This window comes from Gastrolobium bilobum, unplaced genomic scaffold (genome assembly GCF_033153095.1).
Source record: "Gastrolobium bilobum isolate Gb01-03AN ecotype WA unplaced genomic scaffold, APGP_CSIRO_Gbil_v1 utg2195, whole genome shotgun sequence".
In the NCBI taxonomy this organism is placed as follows: Eukaryota; Viridiplantae; Streptophyta; class Magnoliopsida; order Fabales; family Fabaceae; genus Gastrolobium; species Gastrolobium bilobum.
The window spans coordinates 1,195,057-1,206,456 of record NW_026895782.1 but is presented as its reverse complement, the minus strand read 5'-3'; the positions used below and the strand labels follow the sequence as shown (position 1 = coordinate 1,206,456).

General features: G+C 34.3%; 2 protein-coding genes across 2 annotated transcripts; both read left to right on the top strand.

The window, feature by feature from the left end:
• On the top strand, positions 1-2,280 carry LOC133295844 (BEL1-like homeodomain protein 11). The gene is made up of 5 exons (XM_061494705.1): positions 1-40; positions 259-1,112; positions 1,202-1,581; positions 1,684-1,744; positions 1,936-2,280. Exons 1-5 carry the CDS (start codon positions 1-3, stop codon positions 2,089-2,091), a joined length of 1,491 nt encoding a protein of 496 aa, XP_061350689.1. The 3' UTR covers positions 2,092-2,280.
• A 3,679-nt stretch (positions 2,281-5,959) lies between these two features.
• LOC133295919 (uncharacterized) lies at positions 5,960-10,659 on the top strand. The gene is made up of 7 exons (XM_061494843.1): positions 5,960-6,334; positions 6,430-6,572; positions 7,197-7,468; positions 7,576-7,730; positions 7,987-8,249; positions 8,879-8,941; positions 10,343-10,659. The coding sequence occupies exons 1-7, from the start codon at positions 6,097-6,099 to the stop codon at positions 10,589-10,591; spliced, it is 1,383 nt and encodes a 460-aa protein (XP_061350827.1). The 5' UTR covers positions 5,960-6,096; the 3' UTR covers positions 10,592-10,659.
• The last annotated feature ends 741 nt before the right edge of the window (positions 10,660-11,400 follow it).

Sequence of the window (11,400 nt, the reverse complement as noted above, 5' to 3'; positions counted from 1 at the left end):
ATGGGCTTTCTGCGACATAGTACGGATTCTCCACTTCCGTGTATTATTAAGTCATTTCTTCAGATAGCTTTTTACTCAAATAGTTTCTTCAGTACGTTAAAAACAGTGTTCATTTCCCTTGGATGTTCCATTTCCTCATTTTGTCTTTTTTAGAAATCAGAATGATATGGGATTTATGTTTCTTCTCTTTCACTGTAGTGGAGAGTCACAACTCACATGCCTCAAATTTCCAATAGGTTCTGTTCTTCACTTTGTTAGTTAGACAAGGAGAAGAACTTGTTTACTACCACCAGCATAGTTTGGGTTCCTTTTTAATTCCCCAGTCACAAGACAAGACCCATTACAAAACAAGTAGTATATCTCACAAGCTCATTATGTCCAACTCCATAACCCATCAAAACCAATTTGAGAACCAAGACCTCGATGCTTATGGCTCTTCCTTAAGGAGCAACAATGCATTTCCTGAAGCCCTGGGAGCATTTCCAAGCATTCAATCTATTGGAGATAGAATAACAAGATCAGTGCACCTTGTGCAAGCTCCTGTAATAGCTGCTGAGGGCTCTGAGATCAGCCACACAAGGCATTTGATGGATCTTCTTGGAGCAGCTAATGAGAGCAATCACCAACCTCAAGGCCTCTCCCTTTCTTTGGGCTCTCACATGCTTGTTCCTTCTGATGAATACAAGCATCGATCCTTAAATCCGGGTCTCATTAACCCCAATTACTTCATGTCTGGACAAGAGGCACGGGAAGCTTGTAATCCAGCAGTGGAGCATCTAACTAGTGACTACTTTTTCACCAGTGGCACTTTTGCTTCTTCTTCTACCTCATTGAACCGTTCTCTTTCCACCTCTTATGGAGCAGATTCTTTTGCTGCTGTCATTGGGAACTCAAGATACCTCAAACCAGCACAGTCCCTTCTTCAAGATCTTGTTGATATTGGCGGAAACATGGTTGATAGCATCAATGAAAAATATGGGGAGAAGTTATTTCATGGGAGTAGAACACTCTCCTCAGAGTTAAAAGCAGAGTTGCGGAATAATGGACCTTTATTGGCTGACAAACATGAACATCAAATGAAAATTGCAAAGTTGATTACTTTGTTGGATGAGGTTGGTCCTTACTGCCAGTTTTTTTCACTAACTTGGATGGCATTTAGACTCTAAATTGATCTCTTTCTTTCGTTGTACTCAATTTTCAGGTTGAGGGCAGATATGAGAAATATTACCATCAAATGGAAGAAGTGGTGTCATCATTTGAAATGATAACAGGTCTGGGAGCTGCAAAGTGTTACACTGCTTTGGCACTTCAGGCCATGTCTAGGCATTTCTGCAGCTTGAGAGATTCCATATTGTCACAAATAAATGTGGAGAAAAGAAAACTCTTTCAGGATTTGCCTAAAATCAATAGCGGATTATCTCAACTAAGCTTGTTTGATAGAGATTCTAGACAGAGTAGAATGTCTCTCCAACATCTTGGGGTGATCCAAAACCAACGGCAAGTATGGAGACCCATCAGAGGGTTGCCTGAGACCTCTGTAGCAATTCTTCGTTCTTGGCTATTTGAGCACTTTCTCCACCCGTAAGCTGCTACTAAGCTTATCAAAATTAGGTTCTTGTTTTCTTTGCACTTCAGTCATTTCCTGCCTTACAGAAATGCTAATTTGATATCTTATTCCTGCAGTTATCCTAATGATTCTGAAAAGTTAATGCTGGCATCCCAGACAGGTTTAACTAAGAACCAAGTAATTTCTTATATCCAAAAACTTCACCCCTTTTCCATTTTCTCTTTTTTTCTTTTTTCTTTTTTCTTTTGGATACACACACCCTATTACATAATTACTCACACCCCTCATCACTGGACTAACCCCATTGACTTCATTTTCTCTTTTTCCTAGTTATGGTACTCATGTTAGAGTATTTATTGTTGCTTCAGGTCTCAAATTGGTTCATAAATGCTCGGGTACGGCTATGGAAACCAATGATAGAAGAAATGTACAAAGAAGAGTTCGGAGACTCTTCAGAAGACTCCAACCCGCCTGCTAACAACTACTTGGCGAGGGAAGATACCACAGATTGTGTGGAAGATTGAATTAAAACCACCAAAGAAAAAAAAAAGATTGGTTGATATTAATGGGCCTTGAAATGGTTGCCCCTTTCTCCAAAATCAGGAGAGAATCATTATGTAACATAACAAGATGAGCCAATAGGACTTCAGGTGAAATTCTAGTTTTCGAAAATCATGACATGTGTTCTTTAGATTAGTAACCAGCTATCAGCCTTTTAAAACATGTTGAGGATTTACTTGTAGTTATGTCAGGTTTGCAATTGATACCAGTTGATTGGAAAAAGCAATGGATGAGAAGATAGCTTTATCACAAATTCGCAATCTGTTTCAGTAGCTCTCCCGTATAATCATATCATGTTTCCTCTTTTTGTAATCATTGAGATAGCCATTTTCGTAAGATTTGTTCTTATTTTGTGTTAAAAATCAAATTAGTGGAAGAAAACGAGGTAGGTGATAGCCATTTAAAGTTCTTATTTTTGTCTAACAAAATTCTTAAACTGATAATGGGGATGGAAAACTGTTAACAATTTAAATAGTTATGTTTGTTCTTTTAAAAATCAACTTTAACTTGGCATGTTACTTATTATAAACTTTTCTCGAGTTTGACTCTATTTGTGAAAATATAAAATTTTAGTCTCGTTTGTCCTAAATTGTATAGAAATCTTTAAAGAAGTTATGTTTCCCCAACAATTTATTCGGTCATCAAATCCATCTGTAATAATAGCTAAATAAAATAATAAGGTGAGGGTAAGCTTTTCTGCCAAACTGATACGTATTAAGCTTAATTCCTAAAAGTATTTGTATATATATATATATATATATATATATATATATATATATATATATATATATATATATATATAGAGGCAGGATCCTTTGACACCGGTGTCAAAGGAAAAGTTTGACACCTCATCTAAGAGCCGTTAGATTAAAAAAAAACAATGGTGTAACATGCTTACAAATCAGAATCGTTTATTTTTTTTAATATAACGGCTCACAGATACGGTGTCAAACTTTTTTTTTTGACACCGGTGTCAAAGGATCCTGTCTCATATATATATATATATATATATATATATATATATATATATATATAGTATACGACTAGCCATGCCAACTATGAAACAACTTATTAGGAAGACAAGACAGCCAATCCGAAATGTCACGAAATCCCCCGCCCTTCAGGGATGCCCTCAGCGTCGAGGAACGTGTACTATGGTGTATGTGCGGCTCGTTCAGATCATTCCCCCCCCCCCCGAATCAGAATAAATATGTTTTCGAACCCTTTCTTTCAAATTCAAAGTGTATGTTCCAGAGGCTGAATTAAACAAGCTTTTCGGCCGGAGATGAGTAAGATGGAATGCTTTAAGGCGATTCCATTATTGAATCTATCGTATCATAGATATTTCACACCAACCTAATCTCGATGAAAAGAGAGCGCATCCAAAGCACCTTTTACTAAGATCAATGTTGTTGTATGTAAACCAAGAGCAATGGCATGATGAACCAAGAAGTCTCCGGGCCCTATTGTTAAGAATAGAGAATTACTATTCTCATTAATGGCATTTAACCAACCGGGCAACCATATGCTCCGCCCAGCGGATAGGATCAACTTACACCGGTGTAAGAATAATAAATCTTACACCAAATCTTAACCGTTGATTTCCGTGCATCTAATGGTTGAAAATTAAAAATTAATTAATGAGTGAGACCTAATAAATCTTAACCGTTAGATGCATAAAATCAATAGTTAAAATTTGGTGTAAGATTTATTATTCTTACATCGGTATAAGATGATCCTGCCCCTATATATATATATATGGGAAAACATTTTCTCCTTTTAAAGGAGAAAATTTTTCTCATGTTAATGACCCATAGCATAAGTGGGTCCCACAAAATAGTGGAAAGAGAAAAAAATTCAAGGTGAGACCCACTTATGCTTTGAGTCACTAACATGAAAAAAAAAATTCTCCTTTAAAAGGAGAAAATGTTTTCCTATATATATATATATATATATATATATATATATATATATATAAAGTATTGTGCGGAACCCTCTCTTTCTTCATGTTGGGTTACTCAAATATGTAATGGTGCCTCCAAATATGATGGAAGTACTATAGAACTGAGAGTCTCTTGGCGAATATAGCCTTGATCACTTTATTCATACTTTTGGTCATTGACTTGAAAAGGGCTTGGAATTTGCGATATTGAAGATTAATTTGGTAACGTGACAACAGGTTTTACGGACTCTTTGGATGGTTTTTTTTTTTTCAAAAGCTTCTTTTAAAAAAAAAAAAAAAAAAATTTCATTTTTAGTTCAATTGGATATCTGCTTTTAAAAAAGCAGAAGTCACAAAAAAAGTTAAAAATTTACTTTTTTCAGAAGTTAAAAGTTTTAACTCCTAAAAAAAACAAAAGTCAAAAGTCAAATATTTTTTTCAAAAACTAAATATTTTTATAAAAATATAAAAAAATTTAACTTTTGTAAAAAATACTTTTAAAATAAAGAAGAAATAAAAATTATTTTTTTAAAAAGGCGAAACAAAGAGGCTCTTGCTGCACATAAAGGCTGTCATAGTATAGTATTTGAATCTCAACTCCTGCCTTATGCTGTCTCCTTAAAGTTACATGTGTTTGGGGAGCACATATGGTTGGGGATTATATTTTTAATGAACTAAATTAGCTTATCTACAATAAATAAAATTGACACCTCTTAATTCAAAATCTTAAGTTATTAGGTTTCATGTATCTTCCACTTATATCATTTTCACCTATCTTATTATCAATTAATGTCACACACCATCGCACTTAAATATTTCAACACTACTAAGAAAATGGATGGTGAAACTTAGTCATATTTATAGTTACATGTACATTGAACTTGCCTTTCAAGATGCAATTTATTCAGGCATCTCTAAAACTAAATATCCTCCTTATGTCTAATATAATGTAGGCTGTAATCTTTTTATTTATTTTTTGTAATAATGTAGGCTGTAATCTTACGATTAGTTGCTAGTTGAAGTAATTAGACCCTAATAGGAAAAGCAATCTAATTAAATTCATAAACCACCGTGAAACTTTTGGGACTTGTAGTCTTGAATCTTCATCAGGTTAATATAAGGTCAATTCTTTTTTTCTTTTTTTGTTAAGAAAATCAATTCATTTTCAACATAAAAAGGGTTTGAGGTTCAAAAATATCTTATTTATGCCATACAATAAAATGAAGTGTGCATCATGCTGTCGTGGAGGAAGTACTACGAGTGCCAATGTCAAAAACAAAACACGAGTGGGTCGCTTGATCTTTTGAGTACTAGTATATTTTTAGCGTTTTATTAATCTTATGTTAACTCATGTCATAAAGATAAATTTGTGGGCTTCACCATCTGAAAAAAAAAAATATAACACAATTATCGAAGGGTGTATAAAAGAAAAAAATTATCTCATATAGCATCAGAATAATTTTTCTCATATTTAAATATATATATATATCAAAGAAGTCGATGCAAGAGTGAATGCTCGATATACATTGTCCCTTGAAAATATATACTCATCTCAATACATTAAATTAGAGTATATTTTTTAAAAACTAAAATTTTAATTCTATTATTTTTTAAAATAACATATATCATTCTTTAAATTTATATTCTTTTACATTAATTATATACTTTTTATAATTTTTAATATGTTTTCTAATATACATTTTATAAATTAGATAGTGTTATTTTGATTTTAAATTGGTTTGGGCTGAATGCTTTAGATTTAAGCCCAGTCTCAAGGGGTTTTGAATTGCATTGTAGAGAGTTCCAGGCCCATACATTTCTTTGTCCGATCATGGTGAGTAGATAATTTGTGATATCTCGATTGATTGGAATGTCAAATGTGGGACTGAGAGAGAGAAGATGCTAAACCAGGTTACAACCATGTTTGCAATTAGAGTTCGATATCGAAAGATTGAGCGGAAACCCTAGAAAAAGAAAGAAAGAAAGAAATAGAATGCGAAATTAGAGATTGAAAAAACTGGGAAGAATGGCGAAGCATTCAATGGCAATGCCGAAGCAGAGGTGGACGCTAATGTTACTGACATTCTTGTCTGTCTCAACATTGATGGTGCTGTTCATGAGACCCAGCAATTCTGATTCCTGCAACACTAAGCATTTTGGAGCACAACACGATCAGATACTCTCCTCCGTTCCAAGTTCCAGTCCCCTAGATTTAATGAAGTCTAAGCTTGTTCTTATGGTTTCGCACGAGCTCACTCTTTCAGGTTCTTTATATCACAAATCAAATCTCTTTTTTTTTTTTTCTTTCTTTTTTTCCCGTTTGATGATAAAAGAGAATATGCATTGGATTCACTTGCAGGCGGACCTTTGCTGCTAATGGAGTTAGCGTTTCTGTTAAGGAGCGTTGGTTCTGATGTTGTTTGGATCACCAATCAGAAACCTGCAGAACCTGACAACGTGATTTATAGTTTGGAAAGTAAAATGTTGGACAGAGGAGTCCAGGTGATTTTCTTTCCCTCAAAGTGAATGCTCGATATGTAATTTAGTTTACAGGTCGTGAGTCTTGTGACTATTCACCACTCCCAATTGCATGTTCAAGTCAAACTTTAATTAATAATATGCCTATTTGTCTGTTCACTTTTAATTCACAACAATTTAGAAAATTGCAATTACAAGTCCTACGTGGTGACTGTCAAATTAATACTGTTTAAAATAAAAATTACGTGGGTTCAGCAACTTGGGTTTTTCCATGTTTGCAAGTGTAAAACAGTGTGCATGATTAAGTCTGCAAATAGCATACCTCCAATGAAAGTGAATGACTAATTGATCTGCAACTCCCAGTAACTTAATAACATAAATTGGGACATTTTACAGCTAGAGAGGCTGCAGGATGGATATGCTGTTGTAAGCTTGTTGAAATATCTTTCCATGTAATCAATATAGCATTGATTTCTTCAAATATTTTATAAACAGAGGAATTCTTTTTCTTCAGCCTTTTCATCTGTTTCTTTATTGAGTTGGACGTCAGTCCAATCTGTAAGGAATGGCTAGACCACCGTTTTATATCCATGTATTATTGGACTTCTAAGTGCAGCCTTTTTTTTCACCTGTTTTGGCTCCTGATAGGTCCTGCCTGCCAAAGGTGAAAAGGCTATAGATACAGCTCTTAAAGCTGATCTAGTCATTCTTAATACTGCTGTAGCTGGAAAGTGGCTGGATGCCGTTCTCAAGGAAAAAGTTTCCCATGTTCTTCCAAAGGTTTTGTGGTGGATTCATGAAATGCGAGGGCATTATTTCAAAGTGGAATATGTTAAGCACCTCCCTTTTGTTGCAGGTGCCATGATTGATTCACATACAACTGCAGAGTACTGGAAGAATAGGACTAGGGAGCGTTTAGGGTATGGTTCCAACATCATTTGATAGATTTTTTTACAGCTACCTGTTCTGTGTAACAACTATAAATTCAGTCATGTTTCTAACTGTATGCTTTGATCCAACTTTGTAGGATTAAAATGCCTGAGACTTATGTTGTACATCTAGGAAATAGCAAGGAACTTATGGAAGTTGCTGAAGATAGTGTAGCAAAGAGGGTTCTTCGTGAACATGTTCGGGAATCTCTTGGAGTGAGAAATGATGATCTACTTTTTGCCATCATAAATAGTATGATCTCTTCCTTAATGATCACTACCGTACTCATTTCTAGTTCTCATTAGACTAGTTTTATCCAATCTAAAGCATGATCTGCTACTGGCAAGCTTATTACCTGATTAACATCTTTTAGCTTGTAATTTCTCTTTTCTTAAGTTGTGCATGCCAATTTAATCCTTCCCTTTGTGTAGTCTTCACACCCTATCCGTTCATTTTGACCATCCTTTTACCAGTCTATATTTTGAGCTCCAGGGTCATATAATTGCAGGTGTTTCACGTGGTAAAGGGCAGGATCTATTTCTTCGCTCCTTTTATGAAAGCCTGCAACTTATTCAGGAGAAGAAACTCCAGTTGCCATCTTTGCATGCTGTTGTAGTAGGGAGTGATATGAATGGTCAGACAAAGTTTGAAATGGAACTGCGCAAGTTTGTTATGGAGAAAAAAATCCAGGACCGCGTTCATTTTGTTAATAAAACCCTGGCAGTGGCTCCCTACCTGGCTTCTATTGATGTTCTTGTTCAGAATTCTCAGGTATATTCTGATAATATACACTGCTGAGTTGATTATGAAACAGAATATATATTACATTCTATTTTTTGGCAAAGTGAGAGTTGCTATATGACTTAAGTGGCAGGACTACATTGTAGATTATGAGGGCCGGATAAATTTTCAGCACTCCTGTGAGACTGAAAACTCAATGCTACACTACACCCGCTAAAATTAGAAAAACGTGACGCACCTAACTCTATTTACTCTACCGATTTATTTATTTTTGATGCCACATGAATTTACTTATTTCTAATTTTAGTAAGGGAATATGTACTACTGGATTACTTAAGATTTACTCAAGGGGGCCATAGCCCCCGAACTCTTTACATTCTAATAGCAAACCTTATAATTTATTTTTTTAATTAAATATAGATTTAAATCCATAAAATATTATGTTGGACTGACAACCCTATTGGTTCTGTTTTGCCAGTCTGACTGTTTGGCCTTTCAGATTCTTACGTGTAAATTGATTTGTTTGACTTCCATAATGTGTTAAGACAAAGTTCATTAAGGGACCAGAAGATAGATATTATTAATTGTGTTTAAATTCTGTTTATAGTATTATTTTGGTTTTTGGACTTCATTCACGAATGTGCTTCTCTTAAAATCAGGCACGGGGAGAATGTTTTGGAAGGATAACCATTGAAGCAATGGCATTTCGCCTGCCTGTACTGGTATCTCCTTTACTACATTTTAAAAGTTGCCTTGTCAAAATGGCCTTTCCTTATATATATATATATATATATGGGTTCATCTCATAAATATAGCTGTTTTTTTCGGCCGGCTCGCTACACCTGACGCCAACCCTCCTCCTTTATCCTGACTTGGGACAGGCCATGCATGCAAGCATAGACAGAGTTATTTTATTTTTATTTTTATTTTTATCTTATTTTATTTTTTTAATCTCCTCTTATTTATCATTGGGTTCATCTACCACCGACCCCAATTAGCTTGGGTTGAAGCTGAAGCTGATGCTGATGTTAATATATATATATATATATATATATATATATATATATATATATATATAAATATATATATATATATATGTTGTTGTGTTTAATTGGTGCTGATTGTCTGCTCAGCATCCAGTTTGTTGTATGATACTGTGCTTCGTTTATTCATTTATCTTTAATGTCTTCTATGTTTCTGTTTATCTTTTTGTTGTTTTGGTTCCTTACCCCTCCCCCAAAAAATTGAAAAGAAAAACAGAAACAAAAAACTGAAAAAGTTATTTCATTTTTGCAGGCATTTTTGAATGCTAACCTCACATGTAAAATAAATTTCAATTATTTTTCCAAATCTCAGTTTCCTTCTTATGTATGCTCATCTGCTACATCCTTAGTGAGAATTTTCAGTTCTTAACTTTTTTGTGGGTCCATTTGAGTTATTGGCACTCCGAATTTTCTTTTGGTGATTTTTTAAGAAAAAAGGATAACTGTTCAGCAACTTGAATGCTCCTCTTCACCCTTTGCGATGTTCTTTTGAATATGTCAACCTTTGTTCCCTTATTTTCCTTCCCATTTGCTCAATCCTCTCTACCTTCCCCCTCTAGTTGTCCCAGTTGTTTAAGGTATGCTTCTACTATTATTGAAATCATGGCGGAGATATCGAGGAAGAAATATTTATTCATAGGAAGCTAAAATATGCAGCCAATGCTTTGCTAACGTGAATGAGATACAGAATACTGTCATAGTTGTTGGGAGTCAGATGATACAGCTTCTGTTCATATGTTAGTTGCAAAGTTTAATTGAGCTGCTTCTGACTATAATCAATTCCTTGTAATTTCAATTAGAGTATAAGACATTTTAGTTTGGGTAGATGTTTTCCGTTGATGATATTGATGATTAATTATGAATGAGATGATGACAAAGCTTTTGATTTGAAATTTATTATCGTACATATATAGTAGCATATTCATTATTTGTTTCTTGCTGCAAAAACAATAACCAATTTTTTGCCATCAGACTGTTACAACTTGGTTACTGCAGTTTGGGAATCTATGCAATTGATAATATGTTTATGCATTTATATTTGAGCTTGTAACTTTTATTTTCAATTATAAATATTCCCAGGGCACTGCTGCTGGGGGCACCACGGAGATTGTGGTAAATGGGACAACCGGTTTGCTGCATCCTGTTGGGAAAGAAGGTGTGACACCTCTTGCAAATAACATTGTGAAATTGGCTACTCATGTTGAGAAGAGGCTGACTATGGGAAAGAAAGGGTATGAGAGAGTGAAGGAGAGGTTTCTGGAGCACCATATGGCACATAGAATTGCATTGGTTCTGAAGGAAGTTTTACGGAAGGCTAGGCAGAATTAAATTAACCAGCTTAGGTACCTTACTGTTAATTTGTAAATTGATTCCACAGTTAAAAAAAAAAAGGGTTCAGTGAGAATGAATTCGTGTACGGAGTGTCCTTTGTACCATGTCTTTTCCTCGCTCTGAACGCTTCTTTTCTCTGGTTTGAATTACTTGATTTATACCATCAAAATGTGTACCATCTTAATAATAACATTAAAAATAAAATTGAAGTGGAAGATAATAATAGCTAACCTTACTAAAGAGGTATACTCGGCGGTGGCATGGTAAAAGAGATTTTTTTGTGGAAATAGGTGAAATTAGATTATATGCAATTAACACGGTAAGTTCCCGCAAAAACTTGTAGCATGGCTGGCCTTGGAATGGTATAGCGTTTTCTTTCCTTAAATTGTTTTTTAACAAAAAAGAAAAAGAAAAAGAATAAATAAGCACTTTCATGCTGCCAATTATTTTACCATTGCCAGTTTTCTAAATAGATATTTAAAAAAATTTAAGTCTGTTTTATTTTATTATTTATAACAGATCAAGTCTGTCCTAATATAGGCTAGGTCGTAGGCTCCTGCAGCAATGGCGGAGCCCGGCTCCAATTTGAGTCCAGGCTAAAAAAGTACGTGTATTTAATTTTTGTAATTTTAATTTGTTCATATCATAATATATTTAAATTATATTAAAAATAAAGCAACTGAACAGGCTAAGTTATAATTTTATTAAATATTTTTTAATTTTACTAAAAATATTTTATTTTATTTATAGAAGTGGAAATTGAAACATAACCTAGTATAACTTATCCAAATCTTTCACCAAAAATA

What these genes read in the sequence shown, in the direction of transcription:
- LOC133295919 (XM_061494843.1), top strand. Translation starts at nt 6,097, where the DNA reads ATGGCGAAGCATTCAATGGCAATGCCGAAGCAGAGGTGGACGCTAATG. An exon ending in TGTTGGACAGAGGAGTCCAG is followed by an intron (nt 6,573 to 7,196) that starts GTGATTTTCTTT and finishes GGCTCCTGATAG; the next exon opens with GTCCTGCCTGCCAAAGGTGA. An exon ending in CATTTCGCCTGCCTGTACTG is followed by an intron (nt 8,942 to 10,342) that starts GTATCTCCTTTA and finishes AAATATTCCCAG; the next exon opens with GGCACTGCTGCTGGGGGCAC.
- LOC133295844 (XM_061494705.1), top strand. Translation starts at nt 1, where the DNA reads ATGGGCTTTCTGCGACATAGTACGGATTCTCCACTTCCGT. An exon ending in TGATTACTTTGTTGGATGAG is followed by an intron (nt 1,113 to 1,201) that starts GTTGGTCCTTAC and finishes CTCAATTTTCAG; the next exon opens with GTTGAGGGCAGATATGAGAA. An exon ending in TTTGAGCACTTTCTCCACCC is followed by an intron (nt 1,582 to 1,683) that starts GTAAGCTGCTAC and finishes TTATTCCTGCAG; the next exon opens with TTATCCTAATGATTCTGAAA.